Below are 21,024 nucleotides of genomic sequence, written 5' to 3'. Positions count from 1 at the left end.
GAGGAGGCAGTCATGAGAGGTCATATGGTTATGTTCACAATGTGAAGGAATGAGTGGAAAGGGAACTGTGAATCTAAGTTTAAAACAGTGTGGTGTACATATAGAACTCTCTTTAAAGGGACCGTATTATGTGAAATCAACTTTTTTGATCTTGTTATGATGTCATTTCCTCACCAAAAACATACCTAGAGTGTTGCTTTGATTCTTTTATGCATGTTTGAGAAATAAATTAATCTCCCATGGCAACCATTTAGCTGGGTGGATCTAGCCCCACCTTCAAGGCGCAACTTCCACCTCACAGAGCAGAACTCCCCCACTCAGCTCCTTCAGACTAGCCAGCCGCAATTAGCAAACACCTGAGGGAACTGTGCATCTGCTGAGCTCATTATAAGAGCTACCTTCTCAGTGAAACGCTGGTAAAAACTCATGTGGCGACGACTTCCTGAAGGCAACGTGTCAGAAAGAGCAGGAGTTTCTTAAAGAGACAGAGGCCTAATTTCAAGGAGCTAATTTACAATGTAAAATTTCTTTTAAGTTATATTTGAAATACGGTATATAACATTTTTTTTAACAACTGAAGTAAACATAGTTACTTGACTTTGCTATAAAATTGCATTATGTGCCTAGAAAACATCATACTGCCCATTTAAGTCTTTTCAAGTCTGGACATTGAATACATTTTGACTTAAACTAGGGCTGGGACTTTAACAAGTTAATTTTGATTAACTAGGTAGATTTTAAAATGCTAAAATTATTTGAAGCAATGAATCACATTATTATTATTATTATTATAATTATTTGTTACATACAAAGGCTATGAAACCTTTGTGTATTCATGCATTTCCAGTACGCCCATAAATCTGACGCACAAGCGACATCCTCAGACAACAAACTATAAGCCACTTCTCTTGGTCCAATGTGGGTTCTTACAACAAATTCAGTTTTACATACAAGGTCAATCCATAGAGTGAGATACTTTTAAGAGAAAATTTACAAAATGTTTCTTTTCTTTCTATCAAACCATGTACTCCCCCCGCACCGCAAAATTGACCACCGATGTAAAACTTTGTCTTCTTTTAAGCAATCGACAAGGATTTTCCATCAATATTACATTCTGTACACCCCTGATGTTACACACACAAAACAGAGGCTGTAAAACGTGTTTAGTAGCCCCTCGGGGAGGTGTAGCACTTCATGCCAGCTACTGTGGATGAAAGCAAAGGAAATTGAAATGGCTGAAAAAAAAGCTCCAGCTATTATTCCTCCTGGCCCTCTGTCTGGACTTGTGAACGTCCCAACTTAACCCCGTCAGGAGGCTTTTGTATTTGGACGTTGGAAGCATATTTGCTCTGTTTCCTGAGCAAAAGTAATAAAAATCTATAGTTGAACCAGCAGTTTATATACACTGTATACTGTGTTTAAATGTCACTAATACACAATCTAGATTTTTTTTTCCAGTGTCAGGAATGAAACAGATATCAGGTTGGTGCATCACTACTTTTGTCCTGCGGTGTGATGGTATGACTGCGACATTCCCCTCATCTTGGAAAAAACATTGCAAAGCAATAAGATGAGATTTTGCAAACAGAGAGAGTTCTATATTCCTAGTCTTAGGGACCGAATGGCTGGAGCTAAACTCCAATGAGCGTTTTGTGGGGTCAGAACTGGCAGCTCAAGCCAAACCCAGTGCAGTCCCATCGGCTGACCTGTGACAAACTGGTTAAAGTCTGGGATTCCATCCCACTGACAAGCTGGTGACCAACATGACGTTCTCACAGCTGAACGGAACGGCTCGTTAAATTGCCAACACGTCTTGTTTCTTCAGACTTCAATTGGCCAATCCAATTAACAAAACCAAACAAGAGTAAATAGCAGAATAAAATGACTGGCACTGAAATAGAGGATTTAATTAGTTGGCATGGGAACAACCAACGTACTCAACACTGCTGCTCAACCCAAAAAACACATTTTCCTGACAAACAAATAAAAAAAAAAACAATTCAGAATCAGCTTTATTGGCAAAGATTGTGTGCTCAAACAAGAAGTCTGACTTTGCTTTCAAGCACAATAAATTCAGTGTTACTTCTTAACTGGACAGCTTGATTTCACAGAAGTGTGGTAAACTTGGAGTTCCAGTTTGAGAAGTGTATTTTAGTTTCAAGTTCTCCCCACTTTATTAGTTTTACCCCAAATAAGAGGACTGAAATTATTCCTATAATTGAATAATGAACTAGAAAGGAGCACCTGCCGACCCCACGAGGGACAAGGGTGTAAGAAAATGGATGGGTGGATGGATGGATGGATGGATGGATGGATGGATGGATGTAACTAGAAAGGAGTACTGTCCTCAAAAGTGGTATTATTTTTCATTGTATCACAATTTTACAATTCCACTTGTCAACTTCTGATGAGAATTGAGTGTCTGATCTCCGTTAGTCACTTCATACCTGCAGTTTTTCACCAACTCTTGTGACAAACAGCTAGAAATGTGTTGCTCCTCTCCTCCGACTTCATGTGATTTGTCAGTCATTGTCTATGATAAAGAAAGACTTGTTTTTGCTCATGGTTCCATTTCTAATGAAATGCAACACCTTAGGGGCTGATATTGAAAGATAAAGTACTGGATATACTGCATTTGGATTACGTGATAAATACCTCTTTGTATTTCTCTTTGTCACAGAGGTCTAGTCCCAGCTTACCTCCAGTTTCTCACAGATTACCCCATCCACCCCTTTTTCACAAGGTCATGCCAAGGGCAACGGTTTTACCAACTGTTCTGGTTTTCAGAAAAAAGTGAAAAGTGATGGTCGAGTGCGATGGGATTTAGTTTGAGGGATTTCCCAGAACATATGCAAAACATCATGAGTGTAGGTTTGAGGTTGACTAATTGTGACACCGCTAATATGTAAACCCTTTTAGCAATTTGTCACATTATAAACATCAAACTTCAATGTGGGATTTTATGTGACAGATCAATGGTAAGTAGAGCATAATTGTGAAGTAGAAAGGAAACAAACAGCAGCTTGCAATGTTGTTTTTTTTCTTACAAATAAAGAACTGTGCACTTATATTCAGCCCTCCTTTACTCCGACTCCCCTAACACTAGGATGGTACGGTTTTCGAGTCCTTCCCATATCGGCTGAACAGGGCCAAAAGGCCGGAGTCCACCCTGACGACTCTGATGGCTCAAATTAGCATCCCTTCTTCAATTGTAAATGTGGCCGTTGACCGTCAGGCCAGAAGGTAGGAATGTGAATTGTCCATGTTGGGGGTGGGTATCTATGATACCTACAGGAGATCAGATCTCCTGTAGGTAGTGCTCTTCAGTTTAGTTTTGAAGCATACATGAAGTGTTTTTGGAGAGATGTGACCTTTTGCAGCTGATCCATGATGTTGTGCTGCATTATTCAGGTCATTTTGCCAAATGTACATAGAGTTTGCAAAACATACAATCTGTTTCAAGAAATATGCAAAGGTTTTTCTAAAAGAAATTAGTAATGTTTTTCTTTGAAATAAAGCTAAGAGGGTATAAAATGACAGTTTAGAAATAAACTAACCAAATTAATTGTGTTGATCCACCTCAAAAAAATCATGCAAAACGTGTAAGCAAAAGAAATCTGGGAGACTTTGCACATGCAAATTTGCATGCAGCCTTTTGTGCTGTGGAGGATAAATAGGTGACTGCTTCACCTATTTAGTTCACAAGAACTAATGGCATTTATTTCAGTCATAATCTTGCGGGGGGTGACTAAGGTTCCATCACTATGTGACAGCTGGTCAGCAAACCTGGCAAACATGATTGACATGGCAGCACTGAATGCACATGTGCTTTATCAGGCTTGCATTGGGGTGCAGGAGAGACGGGTGGACTTCCTGGTTGAGCTTGCAAAAGAGTTCGGTAACTCTCATGTGAGTGAGAAGAAGGCACACAAGGAGAAACTGCTTCGGCAACAACCTTCCACACCCAGCTCAGGCAAAAGGGCGAAGTGTCAGGTCAACCATCGATGCAGGATGCGTGTCCTGAGGCCGAAACATCATCAGTGACCCCTCACACCCCCACCATGGACTGTTCTCCCTGCTGCCCTCTGGAAAGAGGTTCTGCAGCATCCGGTGCAGGTCCACCTGGTTCCGAAACAGCTTTTTCCTACTTGCCATCAGACTGCTGAACTCTTAACTGGACTGCACTCAAAAACTGGTCTCCACTTCATACCTTGCACATGTACAGAGCTAAATAACTTATATTTTACTGTCAGTCCTGCACTTTATATTCTATATTTATATTTATATTCATATTTTATACTGTATTTTATTTTACTCACAACATTGGAACCTCAAACATTATCCTGAGCCGTATGCAACAAAATTTCGTTCTGTATACACCCTGTGCATTGAAAATGACAACAAAGTCAGTCGAAGTCGAAGTCTAAGGAACAATTGTGCAACTGTGAGATGCGTTGAGGCCATTACCAGGGTACTGATAAGGTAATGGCCCTATTTACTGAACAAAAGCACCTGCTAGATAAAATCCTTCAGGCCAGTTGGACTATCTCTAGCCTGAATAGGTATATGTCAAAATGGCCTAACTCAAGCCATTCTAGTGCTAAAGGAGGTCATCCTTAGAATTCACCTACTTGGTGAAGTATAATGCTGTGGAGAAGTTTCAAGAAATGATAAGTGAAAGCAATATTACAAGCTTGCCTTATCATTAAACACCATCCCCACTGTAAAAAATGGCAACATGGGACAGGAAGGTAGCGAAAACCAGTTAGAGGTTTTATGTGGGTAGAAAATGTTGACAGCTTTAAGGCTCCCACATACTCGGGCGTGTTTCCTACCGTGGAGGTCCGCACGCACTGGAAGGGGATTCCAAGTGGACGTCCGCCGGACATCTCCACCCAATGCTAAATTTTTACGACTGTGTACTCGGCGTCGCACAGCAAGCTGCTCGGCAGGAAGCAGTGTTCACGTCGAACTGCTTTGTACATGACACTGAGGCCATAAAGTTGAGAGTCAACTCAAGGACTCGCAAGAATGTGCATCAACCACGCTGCCACTTTGTGCCACACTAAGTGAATGCTGACTGCCCGGGTGGAGAAGAGGCAGCCAACTAGCTCATCAAATTTACTAGCATCCATTCAGTCTGAATTGTCTGAATCAATGTAAAAATCAGCAGCGCTCTGATAGCAGCCGTCGTTCCTCCACCGAAGGGCCAAACAGTAATAATAGTCACATATGTGACGCCAGCGCTGCATTATTTGTCGCAGGCTGTAATGCGCCGACCTCAAAGTTTCAGGTTTCAACGTCCCCAAGCAAACAAGGAGAATTCTTAAATCTCCACTTTGGTCGGAGTTTTTGCTATCGATTGTTTTTAGTGAAACTAAATGGAGGCTACGTGTGGATGAATGGCCAAATCACATAAAAATCAGGGTGGCAAAACCACCAAACCACATGGATTAGTGATTAAGATAGGCTCAGTGCCCATATTTGAGACCCATTCAATGGAACCAATATTCAAAAATATCCTGCTTATCATAACTTTAGCTCCTCGCTACATTTTTTGGCTCGTGTTTTGCTTAACAAGAACACTGCCTCCATTACTTGTCGTGGGATCAGGCAGAACAACAGCTCTTCACAGGACAGAGGGGAGGGCGTGACTGATTCGCAAAGGGGTCCCGACTGCGCAAATGAACTCTAGCAACCTTCTCATAAATTACGATTTTACAGCCGCGGCCCCATTTCAGCCAGTCTGCAGCAGCCATCAGAACCCCGAGTTAAACTTTCATCTGCTTCATCACACATTCATAATTTAGAAGCCCCAGGAAGCCTGCAGTTACAGCACACGTTTAATCAAAGATTAACAAAGTTGTCTAATGTTAGTGTTTTGACTCTAACTAGCCATGAGTAGATTGAAGTGAGAAAAAAAAAAGAAGTTTGGTTTTAATACTTGATTCTGAGTGTATTAAGTGACGTTAAAGTTTTCCCGGTAGAAACAAGCCAACACAGTCCTGATTAGTATTTTATCCTCATAAATAAATGTAATCCTTTCATCTGCAATATCAGGTGCAGCATCAAAACTCCAGGTCTTGATAGGAAATAATATTCAATCAAGGTATAATGAAGTATATCGAGTCAGTAGAAGGCTGAATCATTACGAAGATAATATATGTTGTTCTTTGTTATTATTTTTTATATATACACATTGTCTGTTTTGTGTTTAAAGATGTATCTATATGGATGGTTGATTGATGTTTAGTTGCTCGTGGCAGTCTACCTCTTTTGAGAGAAGGGGTACACTTCTCTCCAACAGTCTTGTTTATCTCAACAAGCTCCATGTTCATTTTAAGCTGTAATTGGATGAAATAGACGAATAAACAAACAGATGAACACATATCTGAATCCTCCCGGTTGGATCTGAACTATGGAGCGTCGCTGAAAGCCAACTAACTCCTGAAATATTCAGACGCCTTGTACTGCAGTTAATGTGACACAAACGCACTCAGGCACACAACAAATTCTATTTCAGCACCCTTACTGCAGGCTATGTTGAGTTGCACATGGGTATGTGTGTGCATGTGTGTGTGTGTGTGTGTACCAAGAAAGCAGTGTACTCTGAAAAAAAAGGGAGGGATTCGCAGAAAGGGAGGGGTCGGAGCATGAGGCAGATTTCACCAGGACACGTGCATGATAAGTGACACTATGTGGAAAACACACATGCGCACAAACGCACAGTGACAGTGAAATCCCCTGTTGATGTCAGATCCTGAGTTGTCGTTTGCTTTCTGTGGCTCCATCTGCCTCCCGTGGTCCTAATCCAGCTCTCTCCCCGCTCCGCTAATCCACACTCGCACACACACGCACAGCCGTGCACACAAGGCACATCGGCACAAACTTCTGCATGTACATATTTGAAAGCCGACATGCAGGGCTTTTGTTTTGTAAAAGCAAGGGGAAAAAAAACAGAAGCAGAAAGCCAGGAACCTATTGGAAAAAACAACAACAACAACAAAAACCCCACAGACCTCGCCATGCATAGCTATTAAAATAATTGAGAATGAAATAATTAATAGAGAATATTTTTGCAATTGCCCTGTGACAGACTGGCGACCTGTACAGCATGTACCCTGCCTCTCGCCTGGAACGTTAGCTGGAGATAGACAGCAGAACCTCACAACCCCACTAGGGGACAAGTGTTAGAAAATGGACGGATGGATTTTTGCAATTGTGGAACATCACAGTTTTTTTCTTTGCATCAAATCTGGATGTAAAAGCTATAACATTAAATCTAGTTCAGTTATTTTACAGTTTTAAACAGACAGACAGACAGACAGACAGACAGACAGATAATGAACCAATTTTCTGTATCTGATGGATCATCAAAATAATCAATACTAATATAAATGTCGCAGGCCTAATATAAAGTCATAATTCAATCGTCATTTTGCAAAAGCCAAAACCAAACAAACAAACAAAAGTAGTACATATGCCAGTGTGAACATGATATACAGTCAGGGGAACTACACTGTTCCAGGACTCTGCCTGAAGAAAGAGACTCAGCAACATCCAAACAGCTCTGAAGTCTTCGTCTTCAGAGCCTGTGGGAACAGATCTTTGTCTCACATGAGGAGACAGTTTGTCTTCCATGAAGGAAGATGTTGGATAAAAAAGCCCATTCTGCTAACTATCTGGAAGCAGTGACCATCAAAGACAACAAACATAAGAAACCGGTTTCCCTTGTTCCAAACCAACCAACCAACCACAGTGGAACTGTTTGTAGATGCCCTACTTTCTTGAAATAAACTTGAAAAAGTATTTATCGATATGCTTAATAGCAACATTTACCCCGGAGGAAAAGGTGAAGTTCAAAGCTCAGACAAAATTATTCAGCTGTGGCGACCTAGATAGAAATACTAGCCCATAGTAGCTGCATTTCCATTACAAATATGTTAAACTTTGTCTATAATCTTCTAATGTAAAATAAATAAATAAAAAAAAATTTTAATTGTGGTGTTTCCAGTTAATAAGAATTGAAAATGTTAAATATTTAAATGGCAGCAAGTATGAACAACCTCATGCACTAGTTTGCAGTTAAAAAGTCTATTTTTAACTGCAAAGAGAGTGAAGGACCAAATTTATTTCTGAATTACCTAAAGATATTCATTGAGATTTTGTCAGATACACTTTACTTCTACTCAGCAGTTCATTGCACTCCAATCGCTCAAACAACCCGCCTTACCCTTTCTCATCGCTCTCAGATGAATTGCTCTCCTGCTTGTCGAACATCGTTGCAGTTCAACTCCAGTAGCATCCAGCGACTAATCGCAGAGCCGGGAGGCGTACCTCAGACAGGTCGACCTGCTCAGCATTCGCCGGCAGCCTTCTCAACATCCAACCAGAGGAATCCGTGAACGGGAACCGCGGGACGGGAGCACGGCGAGTCGGACGGAGAGCTGCATGATGGAAAGGGATGGAGACAAATCAATTCGTTAGTAATTCATATGCTGGTATCCAGCAAGAGCAAACTCTACGCCCCTAAAAGTTGAACTCGTTGAATGTTATCTAAGGGCTCCCGAATTGGGTCGAGCTGACCTGTTTTGTAGCTGTGGACCAGCTGGGATCCAAACTGCACACTGTAGTGAGTGTCGTGTTTTAAGTTCAGGGAAGAGCGAGTTCAGTGGTGTAAGGCGTTCAGTTTATTACAGTAACAATTAGCTCCTTAAGGCATAATTATTCATATATGAGTTGCTTCCCAGAAGGACTCCCGCTCTTTTTGTCCCTGGACAATTTGTCCTCATGTGGTGCCTGGTGCCACTTCTACCCATTCTGCTCACTTCTTACCAGGATACTTAAAAGGCTACATTTATTTATGTTTTTTATGAAATATGAGGATCGATAGTCATGTAAAAAAAGTTTTTTATTTTCATTTTATTGAAAAAAAGTTTTCTAAAAACATTACTTCCCTTCTTCTTGTTCCTTGAGATGATTACCCTAATAAGTAACCACCTGATTCTGGCTGCCTATCAGTTTCATAACCATAACCATCAAAATATGCAGAAAAACAATTTTACATTTCGAGATTCAAGATTGTCTTGTTTTCCATACCAGCAAATCAAAGAAAAAGTCAACACAGGATCAACCTAAGTTCTGTCTGCGCTGACGTTTGCCATTTTAAAAAGACTTTGTTGACCTTTCTTGCAAAATACTTCCCACAAAGCTTCGCCTGGTAAACAACCATGACAACATCTGCAGTTTCTCCTTCTCAGCTTCTGACTCCGTCAGCGTAGTCATGGTAACTTGGTGTCCCCTTTTTTTTCGTCATTCAAACGTTTGTGAGGACGGCCTGATCTGGCTAGATTTTTCTTAGTGATGGATTTAACTGAACTCCAGGGGATGTTCAGGGCCTTAAATTGTTTTTTTGTTTTTTTTATCTAATGGTAATGGTAGCCAGGGATACTGGTGAACCAGTGAATGGACCTTTCAGAACCGGGTGTCTTGAGAAACATTGAATGCACTCAAGTCAATTCTAGTAACTCATCTAGAAAGATGGCACCTGTTGGCTGGACCTCTGATGAATTAGGTCAGTTTATGCAGTCACTTATTAAATATGATTGCAAAATAAGATTTATTCATGAGCACTGCTTCTTCTACGGCTCTGCTACATTCTCCTCTCCAGTGTAGCACCATTTGCTGTTTTTTCAACTTTTAACTTGATGTTCTGACAGTCTTTGAGAGATCAAGCCCAGAACTGTAAAGCAGCAGTTTAAAAAAAGATGCTGCGCTTTCTGTCCACAGGCTGCTACTTTCAAGCACGGGTTGAGACTGAATGTTGAACAGCTACGCTGCTCTGGTTTATCCATTAGCCTTCAACCCTGTTCTCATAAGGAACATTTAAAGCCATGCTTTACTGTGATAGCTCACCCACTGATGCCTCCAATCCCGTTATAAATAATTAATGAGCGCGAAACAGCAGTGGAGCTACAAAGAGATCATTTGCACCCCCGTTAAGTGCTAAAAGACTTCAGCAAACATGCTGTGATAAAAGCTGGGTATTTATTAGCTGGCACACATGGAACAATTTCAATAATCATAAACAACCCTGAAATGTACCAGCCAGTCTTGTTTTTTGTACTAGCCAGTCACATCCAAATTTCCAACAGAAATGTCAGCAATATCCTCTGCTAATGCTCTTATTATTAAACTAGAGTTGTATATGGAGGAAGAGGAGCGGTAGGACAGGGATATAGCTGAGGAAGAGCTCATAGCTTAGAGGAAGGATGATGAAAAAGTGTAGATCACAGCGGCCGTCACAGTGCGAGATTTTCCATGAGGATATTTCGAACACTTCTTGATATTCAAGAACATATTCAGTGGGTGGAGTGCTGAACTGACGGGGACCCTTTCCCCCTGAACGCCCACAGACCGCCGATTCATGGCTGGACACCCAAACTCGGCTTAAGCCACTGTTATTTCAGTTTGGTCATTCAGAAAGGTCAAGAACAGGGGTGGGCAATCCTGGTCCTCGAGGGCCGGTGTCCTGCAACTCTTGCAAGTCTCCCTGGTCCAACACACTTGAATCCAGCAGCTGAATCACCTCCCAAGTGCAGTCAGGTTCTCCAGAGTCCTGCTAATGACCTCATTATTTGACTCAGGTGTGTTGAAGTGGAGATGCATCTAAAAGTTGCAGGAGTCCGGCCCTCGAGGCCTGGAGTTGCCCACCCCTGGTCAAGAAGATGCATGGGGCAGAAATATTGAATCTACCAATCCAATGGCAGCAACCGAATTCAATTAGACATCTAAACGTGGTGAAGACAGCCTACTAATGTTCGAAGTGAGCTGTCGAAAGAGACAGAAGGGAATTTAGGTTACGGTACTTTGAACTGGGCATGTCTGGTTTGCAGAGTTGGGGACTCGAGACTTGAAGACTTGGAATCTTGGAGACTTGGAATCAAAGACTTGAGACTTGACTTGGATTTGAGATCAAAGACTTGACTTTAGATGAAAAACTTGATCTCAGACTCTATAACGTCACAATATGTAAAAATGTAATAAAATCAGTCTTCAACATGCACGAAAACCTTATTATGCAAAATTTAATAAAATCCTTGAACACATTTTGTAATACTTTCTGCTGCATTATAATATTATTACATTTTGTGCAGGTTATGCAGAGGTAGACCAGCACGTTCTAGGATTTCTCTTTTGTTGTTGGTAAAAAAAAAACACAACAACCCACCAGACACTTCTGTTAGCAACAAAATTATGTGTTTGTTTTGGTTGTATTTACCCAGAATTCCCTGCGCTACAGTCCACTTCTTGTTTTTGGAGCGGTCTCTGGTCCGCTTGGCGTTTACATATACCAGAATTCACTTCAACTGACCCCAAACCAGGGCCTTTATGCAGACCAACGTTCATTGTTTTGGTCTGCATCAGAATTAAGTTCATTTCCTCGAATAAAGCGAATTTTCTAAACGGATTTTTTGAATTCAATTAAAGCAAAAAAAACTGTGCTGCTCTGAGTGCACCATATAGTTCAAAACTGATGAAAAATGTCCTTAATCTAGCAACAACAAAAAAAAGAGGACACAGTGTGTTTGAAAAGTAATTTGATTAAAATGTTTAGAAGATGAAACCAAATGTTCCTACCTGGTTTGCAGAATTTCTGGCTCAGTGTAAGAATGCAAATTAAGCCCAGTTTTATTTCTTTGAAAACCCATTTTTTTAAACAAGATTCATGTAGTTTGAACCATATTAAGACTCCATGGAGGTAGATCTGCTTTTACAATACAACCTGTGTTCCTTATTTACTGCTCCAGTCCTGCGTCTATTAAGAGGAAAGCAACTGCAGCCAAATCTAATTCGCTATAAGCTGCTTACAAGCACACCGAGGCAAATTCAGGCTTAATTGCTTTGGGAGTTTTAATGTTTTCCATTTTTGAATGCTCCAAACGTCAGCTGAGCTCTGTAAAAGACTCAACCTGTGTAGGTCACTGCTAGAAGTGTTCTCTAGACTCTCAAAGCTCATCCATGAGTTGAGTTTTGAGAGAGTAAATAAAGACTTCGTGTCAGATTTTTAACGTTTTTAAGAATGAGAGCTGGCCATCGGCCATCGGATATGCAAGTGGCCTGCGTCACATTCGAAAAAACTCAAACCTGTATTGTTCAGACTGCCATGAAAAGATCAGATACAGGTCGAATTAATGCAAAAAAAGAAAAAAAAAATCTGAATTGGGTCACGTCAGGCTGCAGAGTGAACACAGCCTTAGCAGTTTGAATCTGAAAATACATCAACAGCAACAACAAACACGCAATTAGCGCCTATCACCAGACATCAGGTTTGTTTCCTCCAAATAAAACCAGAAGCTTAAACAGTCTTTGGAGAGCTACACCGCTGCTCCTACTTGTTAAACCAGAACAGTTAAATAAGGACAGCGCCTTCTTGTTGATACCTTACTGGTAATTGTGTAACTTGTCAGCAATGCAGCGCTCACAGTGGATTATCCTGCTAACACCATGAACGTTTGCCACAGATCAAAATAGTACTGTCTATTTGCGGTTTTACAACCTACTAATGAAGATTTCACAAACGCATGAGGCCTTTTAAACTACTCTGCCTTCAAAACAATGGCAGTTCTTTAGTGAATGGCATGCTGGGTAATTCTCTATCCCAGCCCCTCCGTTCCCCAAACACAAACAGAACTCATTTAGTCTCTTCATGGGGCCCATTCAAAACAGAACAGAGTAGACTTTTAATTTGTGACTTTTCAGAGCTATTAGAAAAATAATGTTTTGATCTGAAACAGAGAGACTATCAAGGGTTAGACCAAGTCTGTCAGGAGAATGTTCAGGTATTCAGGCAGAAGCTTGTGGAAAGAAACCCATCTAAAGTCTGAGTTACAGAGCTCTTAGCTAAGACTAAGATTTATGAAAACTTGTGATTTTGAAGCAATTCATAAATAAATGTCTGATATGTGTAAGACTGTCATAATACTCAACTATTAAATAATCACAATTAAAATGAGCTTGATAATTTCCAGTCTGACGATTAATATTTTGTTTACAGAGACATCACAGTCCATTATATTTATGGTTTTGGTTGTAAATGTTTTATTTTGGGTATTTAAAATATGTCCTAGTTCCAATGTGAAGAGTTCTTTATAAAATGAAAGTTTAATGGTGTTTGAGAGGGCGAACTTTTATCATTATGCTGTTATCATTAGATCAGTTTAGAATGGCCTCAAAACACCAATACTATCAATTATCGCAATAATTTGCTGGACAATTTATTGTCCAGAAAACGATTAATTGGTATGATAAACAGTATCATGACAGGCCTTTTCACATGTATATGGTATCTTTAGTCATTCTGAATAGCGTTGTATTTTGTGTTGTTTGCTTTATGACATTTTTCTATTTTTTGCTGTTCTATATTTTGTTGTTGAAAATTAGAATTTGTTCTCCATCAAGCCAGCTGTTTTGCAAATGGAAATCTGAAATGTTTGCAAATTTTAGATTTAGAAAAAGAAATAATCCAAGGTACTGAGATTTAATTGGAACAAAAGTAAATCGATATCAAAGTGTATTGAAGTGTTTGTTTTTTTTCATAATTAAGAACTACCTTTGGAAGCATTTAGTTTTTTTTTTAAAAATGAAGCGATGGAAAGAAGAATCCAGTTTCACAACAACACTGGTGTTGTGTATGAACTTGTCCTCAGATGACCTGCAGTCTGAGGTGCAGCAGACAGAGGCTGCTCTCACAGCCTGCAGCAGGGCGAATGAAGTAGGAATTAGGCATTACTAATGATCACAGTTTATCACAGTGAAAACATCACATGGCATGATGGATGTGGATCATTGGATGCTAATAAATGTCAAATAATGACTTTTAGAAATGTTCTGATCTTTCTTTCTTGTTTTGTAAGAGGACTTTGTTAAACCGCCCTGAGGTGACCTGGATTCTATTGGGATTTGTTGCTAATAAAATAAAACTGAATTGAATTTATGTGAATTAGATTTTAGTAATAACATTGATAAAGCCTGAAAGGTGAATCTAGTTCATGTGGTAGACAGGGAAAAAGAGATATTTGCCAGGAGAAAGTATTTATAAGCCTTTAACAGACTATCTTCACAGTGGTGAACAGGGGGGTAAACGTGACTTGTTTTCTATCTTTTCTTTCTCATAAAAGTGTTTGTACTGCTGAAAGAAAAAAAAAAGTTTCTCTGAAGCATTGGGATTGCGACCCAATGTGCAAAGTCAGTTACTAATGTTTTAATGCAAAACACACAGAAATAAAACAACTAAATGAAGAAGAGATGGCCATTTGTCAAAAAATAAATAAACAAATAAATAAATTACAATGTAAAAACTCCAAAAATGCCATTTAAAGAATGAGGATTTTTTTTCATGTCTTTAACTTTTGGAATAAACATGAAAATTAGCACGTTGGCAGAAATTCAAGGTTTTAATTTTTTGTTCTGGCAACTTGTTCCTGGTTTTCCCCTGGCGTGCCAAATACCTCTCTACAAATATGTAAGAAGCAGGAAGTAAATGTTAAAGTGAAGAAACCGCCCAGTTTTACACACACACACGTGTGTATATATATATATATATACCACAGTATATATATATATATATAAATATATATATATATATACACACACAATACTTTTGTATCACCATTAAACGATAAGTATTTTGCTGCTAGTTTTTGAATAGTGGATGCACTATTTTATAGACAGAAAACACTCAAAACGAAAGAAAAGACGGCAACGTTTTATGGCCCCATAGATTTTTCCAGAAATTCCATCAGCTTAGTTTCTGTCATGACTTGAAACAAACGTTCTGTAGCTGCAGGACAGAAAAGTGAGAGTAAAGCTGAGGCGCCAACGCCCACTTTCACTTATGAGACAGCAGATGGCATCAGAGTATGAAACACAATATAATAGTTGTTTTGTCTTTGTGTCGTACTTCAGGATATGCAAATCCCCAAATGAACTACAATCAGACAGGTAAACCTGCCTCTGAAGCCTAAACTGTTAAGTTCTAAAATAAAACTAGAGGAACATTGTTATTACTAACAACTGGCTTTAGTTGTTATAACTAAAGCCAGTTTGCTTCACTCAATCTTCTTTTTTTTTAATATTTGAAGCTAACATAAAATGATCAAAGAATGAAAAGAAAAAGAAAATCTCACATCAAACAACACCATGATCTAAGAAGACTGAAAAAAATAATAATCATAAGACACGTTTTATGAGCTGGGATTTGTTTTTGAATTCAGTCTCAAATATGAAAACATTCCACACCAAGCTTGGTTTCACAGTCTATTGAAAGCAAAGTACATCTGCACTAAAGCAAGGTGAACAGATGAGCACACACACATGCACACACACACACCTTGTATCAGCACGCCGTGGATGAGATCCAAGTCTATTAGGCCAAATGTGGATCTATCAAAGATAAGTGATTCTCCTTCGTCCAACTCGTCTTACCTTCCCAGTCATCTTTTACTGTCGTCCAACTCATCATCTATTCGCTTTAACTTTCTATCCAATCTTTCATCTTTCCGTCATTCTGCTGAGCTTCATTTGACGCCAACATAACTTAAAGAGCAACAGTTTCTCTGGCCTTATAAAATATGATCAAAATAAGGAGGAAAACAAACTTCCCTTTGACCGAGCCAAGATATAAAAGTTGTGAAAGAAGTCGCTTTTGCAGTTCCAGAAAGGATCCGATAATGTTCCGACGTTCAAACCACCGCATTAGGTGGCTTATAATGCTAAAAGGCCAAGTAGCACCGGAGGATAACAAGGCCGTCAATAATGTAGAGTGCAGCTCCGCATTAAGTGATATCAGCAGTTTAAGACTTGACACTCCCGGGGCGTAGATGTCAAGACTTAGAAGGCCAGGACAGGGTAAAGCGATTACCAATTCCTGAGCCAAACCCTTTTTAGATGGTGGGACTTAATGACTGTTTGGAGATGAGCGCTAGGTGCTTCAAGGTAGCCAAGGTGGCTGAAAGTACTTGATAGGTTTCATTGAGATGAAACTCATTAACTGGAGTGCTCGCAACATCAAGGTTTCAAAATAAACCTACTTGAGAAAAAAATAAGTGTCATCATGCTGAATTTTCTGAATTAGTGCCACGGCAGACGGTTCTGCCTGCTGTCTTTATTCTACAAAAACTATTATGTGAATTTATGTGAGGTTATGAGCTGGAAGCTCCTTAGCTATGGTTAATGTCACTAAGGTGAATGGCTGCCCCAGTCTCAGGGTTTTTTCAGCCTCTAACAGGATTGTCCTATATTTAGCTCCATCCATCTTCTCATCAGTCCTGATGCTTCCTCCATCTACAAGAGACTCACCTACTGATGTTACCTTTTTAAATTTTGTAGAATCATTGAGCACATAGTCCATACGATCTGACAGATGAAACGGCACCAGCTAGGTGCTAAATGTCACAGACACACTAGAAAGTTCTGGGAATGTGTCTTGAAAATAAAATCTCTGATTTTATCTCCGATGCCAAAGCTACAAGTGATGAAGTCAAAATGTTCAGTAGTTGGGTGTATTAACCCACACAATTTATTATGCTTTCCAAGAAATTAAACAGTCATAAACAGTTAATTTAATTAATCACTAAAATCAATTTATAAGGAGGAAAAAGGCAGGAAAATAGGGATACATCATAAGTTCTACATTATACTGTTTACAATATATTCTATTCTAATATTGTGCTATCCTAGTACAGATCCACTAAATAAGAAAATACATACTTTGTCTGTGTGAACACCTTTGACAACAACAGGGGAATAAAACATCAGGACCTTTGGCAGCCAGTCCAGGTCATTATTTAACTCTCTGAAACGGACGAACGTCACCTAATCCCTCCAGATACCAAGGAAACAGTTTGCTTTGTTTTTTTCAGTGAATGGACAATGTCTGCCTTTATTAGTTCCTTTTTAACACAATAGTTATGAGTATCCTCAAGAATGTGCCGAAATACAGATCCAACGCTGATCACTTATCAGGGAAAGTCCAGCAAAAATGTCTGTATTTTTAGCACTGTGCGCACGGGGGGGCGAACGAAGCCAAAGCAAGAGTCTGTGCAGTATTACAATGAGGCAAACTCCGATGTGGGCATTCGTGGCAATGAAATATTCAGTAAATTGTGGTATGTAATAATGGCCCTTTGCTTTGTTTTATGACATATTGGACTGTGAGGGAATAAATGCCCACGTTCTGTTCCAAAACATCCTGAAAGGAGCTCTGCTGTAGCGCCAGACCGAACACCGGATAGTGATGGCCATCAGTAATCAAAGACATTGCCTTAAAAGTGGAAATGAGATAAAATACAATACAAAACCATATTATTGTTAGAGGAAAGTTTTTCTACAGCAGAATAATGTGGCATAAATGGTATTTTCATATCTTTAGTTTGTTCAAAGGCAAGACGTTTAGGTTTAATACCATTTGGTAAAAGAACTATTACAAGGACATTATATTTTCCAGCCACATAGAGTCATTTTATAGTACAATCACATAACCATGTGACTAAACTAAAGGTTGTTATAAAATGTTTGTGATTTAAAAACTAAAGCTTTTTTAAGCTGTATATATGAAACATGACTTAAAATAAAATTAACTTTGTAATTTAATGCGCTGATGTTGGCTGTCTGTTTCTTTAAAACCTCTTGTTCTTTCACTTTCACTAGATGTTTGTTAATTGCCACTGGCTAGTCTGAAGGAGCTGAGTGGACGAGTCATGGAGGAGAGCTGCTCTGTGAGGTACTAGCTCTGAAGTTAGGAAACTGCAGCTCAGAGGAGGAGCTTCGTCCAAGAAGGCGGGGCTTGGTCGAACCAGGTGTTTTGCATTGCTGACTGGTTGCCATTGGAGATTAAAGGATTTCTCAAACATACATGACAGAATGTAAGCAACACTCCAGGTATGTTTTTGATGAGGGAATACCATTTTAACATGTTGTATAGCTAAAAAAAATATAGATTTTTTTTTTTTTACATAATACCGCCCTTTTAAGACATGTATACAGAACTATGCAGTTTAGAGACATAACTTTAAAATTATACAGACACTCTTCCTCTTTGATGCTGCTTGTGTGAAACTAAGGATTGAAAGTAAAGATTCAATTTTATCCATTTGTTTCTCCATTTAGATGACTTTTAGCATTTAGCTGAATGAAATAACTACAGTTATATGACCTGGGATTGAACTGGATTAGCTGGATTGTGTCTAATGGGATCTAAATTGAACTTTGGTCTTCTCTGTCCAGTGCCCTGAGATGGCCTCTGTTGTGAACCAGAGCTAAAATAATGGAGTGAACTGGACTGAACTCTGAAGAGAATCGAGCTGAACTTTGTCCTCAGTTTGTTAAACCAACATATTTAAACAGGGTCACAGAGAGGGACCGTGCCAATTAAAGAGGACCAAAACAATCAGCAGGTTGGCCCAGGGATTCACGGTGCTTTGCAAAGGTTTTACAGTTTCTTATGTTGCAACACAAAACTTGATTTTATTCTATGTGTATGGACAAATATGATACATGCTCTGCTATATTTCTTTACAAATATAAACAAAAAGGTTGCCAGAGACATGTAGTTGTCTTCTGTGATGCAGTTTTGCAGATATTACAACTTACATTCAGAAAATGTTTTTGCTTGTTCTCCTTTGCAAAATTTAAAAAAAAGAAGCTAAAAGAGTACATACATATGAATATATATCGGTAGGTTTCCCACATATTCTGGATTTAATTTAGATCTTGACTTTGAATAGGCCATTCTGTTTGTTTTATCTAAACCTAGGTCTAGCAAATGGCTCCAGCTCTTTCCGACACTCTGCCTTCAGGAAGTCGTCACATTAACATTCCTCCATTAAGCGTTTTTGTTATTACTAGTGTTGGACTGAAAAGTAGTTCGTAAGATGAGCTTGGTGGATGCCCAGTTCCACCAGGTGTTTGCTAATTGCTGCTGGCTAGTCTGAAGGAGCTGGGGGGCGGGGGGGCTGCTCTGTGAGCCTCTGAGGAGAAGCCGGGTGGAAAAGGCTCGGTGAGAGCAGCCGTTTTGCACAGCTGAATGGTTGCCATGGAGATTAAAGGATTTCTCCAACATGTATTAAAGAATCAAAGCCACTCTGCAGGTATGTCTTTAATGAGGGAATACATTTATAATATAATGTAAATCTCAAAAAGTCAATTTTACATAATACTGCCTCTTAAGTTTGTGGTTGAAACATGAGAAAGTTAAATACTTTTGTATAACAGTATATACAGCAGTCATCTATACCACCTGGGTAATTTGGACATGACTGTAATAGTAAATATTTTCAACTTCTTTAACCTTCTAAATTAGTTTCCTAAGTTTTACTCACTTTTTTTCCAATTAAACTGTATTAGATGTTTTAATTTCTAGACAACTGTTGGTAAAGACAGATATATATACTGTATATATTTTAAAAAATCAGATGCTTTATTCCAAGTGAACGCTCTTCCATTGTGGAAACAAAGTTTTCCCTTTTCTTCTCTGCCCTGGTTCTTCCCATCCCTCCATGTGCCAACAAGCATGGTCTCCTCCTCCTCTCCTCCCTCGCTCCACTTCCAGCCTTTTATTTACAGCAATCATCCTCTCTGTGTGTTCATTGTTCGCCTGCTCTCATTGACTATGTATGGCTGCCGCTTCTTCGCCAGCGCCTGTAATTAACCAGCGATGGAAGCGTGTGGATGCGTGGGCACCTCTAATATCAGAGTTCTGGATGTGACAGAGTCAGAGTTAGGGTATGTGTATGTTGCTGGGAAAGTGTGAGGTCTGAAAATGTTTCACCTCTCTTCAGCTGATGAAGGATGAAACGAAGAGAGAACAATTGCAGAGTTACTTAAAAATAAATGCCCCTTTTCCAAGCAACGCACAAGGATTATAAAGTATTCAGGTTCCACGTGAAGCCGCAGCTCCATCAGATCAGTTCTTCATGAACTTCTGGAATTGGAACCACACACTAACAAGGATTTAACTTTCACTTTCGAGTCAATGTAGACTATACAAATATATAAAAAGGGAACTAAAAATATCAATTTTTTTTGTGAAGATATTCTGTGTGTATGCAATGGTTTTGCAAAAGAGGAAGTGAAAGTTGAAAAGATTTCCATGTTTTAGGTAGAGACGCACTGATCCGATATTAATATCTGTATCTGTCCCGATATCGGAAATACAATCTAGATCGCATATCGGTGATAATGTGCCCAATCCATAAAGGCAGATCTATTCGGTCTAATTCTATGGTTTGTGCTCTGCGATATGTTATGTTTTGTTATTTATTTTAAATTATATTTAGAATTCCTAATTACACTTCCTGAACCATTTGAAAGAAGGTTTGTCGCGGTTTATTTTTACATGTTTAACCTACGTATGTGGTCAACCTATTGTTTTGATCAGTTTCAGTTCGTTCATTGATTATTTTACATTGGCTGTTCTACTCCTAATTCCACTGACTGAACAAATGAAAGTTGTTTTTACATGTTTGACCAAGCTTGTGAAGCTATCGGTGTATTTAAATGTGCTGCACTAGTGTAGAGTTATCACATACATTTGTAATTCAGTACATTGATGTCTGTGTTTAAAAAAAGAAACGTTTTAAGTCATTGCAGCTGTTTCTGTATTGACTCGGTATCAGTTGATGCTATACCTCAGATATCGGTATCAGAAGCGCACTGAGTCAAACAAACCAAACCCTTTATATATATATAAACACTTTTTTTTAATTTAAGCTCAAGCACCCATTCCCATCCCTGCTGCAGCACAGCATTTTTGAAAACAGAAGCAAACACATATAGTATAAAAAATATAATAGAAAAACCTTGTTTGGATAAAATCAATAACTTTTTCATGGTTCTAGACTTGCAAGAAAATAACTAAAAGCTAATCGGTGTACAAAAGCTAAATAAACTCCACCACTAACCTCTGAAATCGGAGCGGTGCAGCTGTATCCGACTCCGACCAGCTTCTCCACGTCCTCCTCCTGT

At 39.2% G+C, this 21,024-nt stretch overlaps 1 protein-coding gene across 2 annotated transcripts in view; it reads right to left on the bottom strand.

Annotated features, from left to right (window-relative positions):
- The window catches only part of LOC114148298 (thyroid hormone receptor alpha), a 71,854-nt gene that overhangs the window by 29,345 nt on the left and 21,485 nt on the right, over nucleotides 1–21,024 (bottom strand). For both annotated transcript variants that reach the window (XM_028023471.1, XM_028023472.1), the window contains exon 3: nucleotides 8,234–8,447. In XM_028023471.1, coding sequence (XP_027879272.1) covers nucleotides 8,234–8,280 — 47 coding nt within the window. In that variant the 5' untranslated portion in view covers nucleotides 8,281–8,447. The remainder of the gene's footprint in view (nucleotides 1–8,233; nucleotides 8,448–21,024) is intronic.

The sequence above is a fragment of the Xiphophorus couchianus genome, chromosome 7 (genome assembly GCF_001444195.1).
Source record: "Xiphophorus couchianus chromosome 7, X_couchianus-1.0, whole genome shotgun sequence".
NCBI lineage: Eukaryota > Metazoa > Chordata > Actinopteri > Cyprinodontiformes > Poeciliidae > Xiphophorus > Xiphophorus couchianus.
Note: the sequence above shows the minus strand (reverse complement) of the source record. Positions and strands in the feature narration are given on the sequence as shown.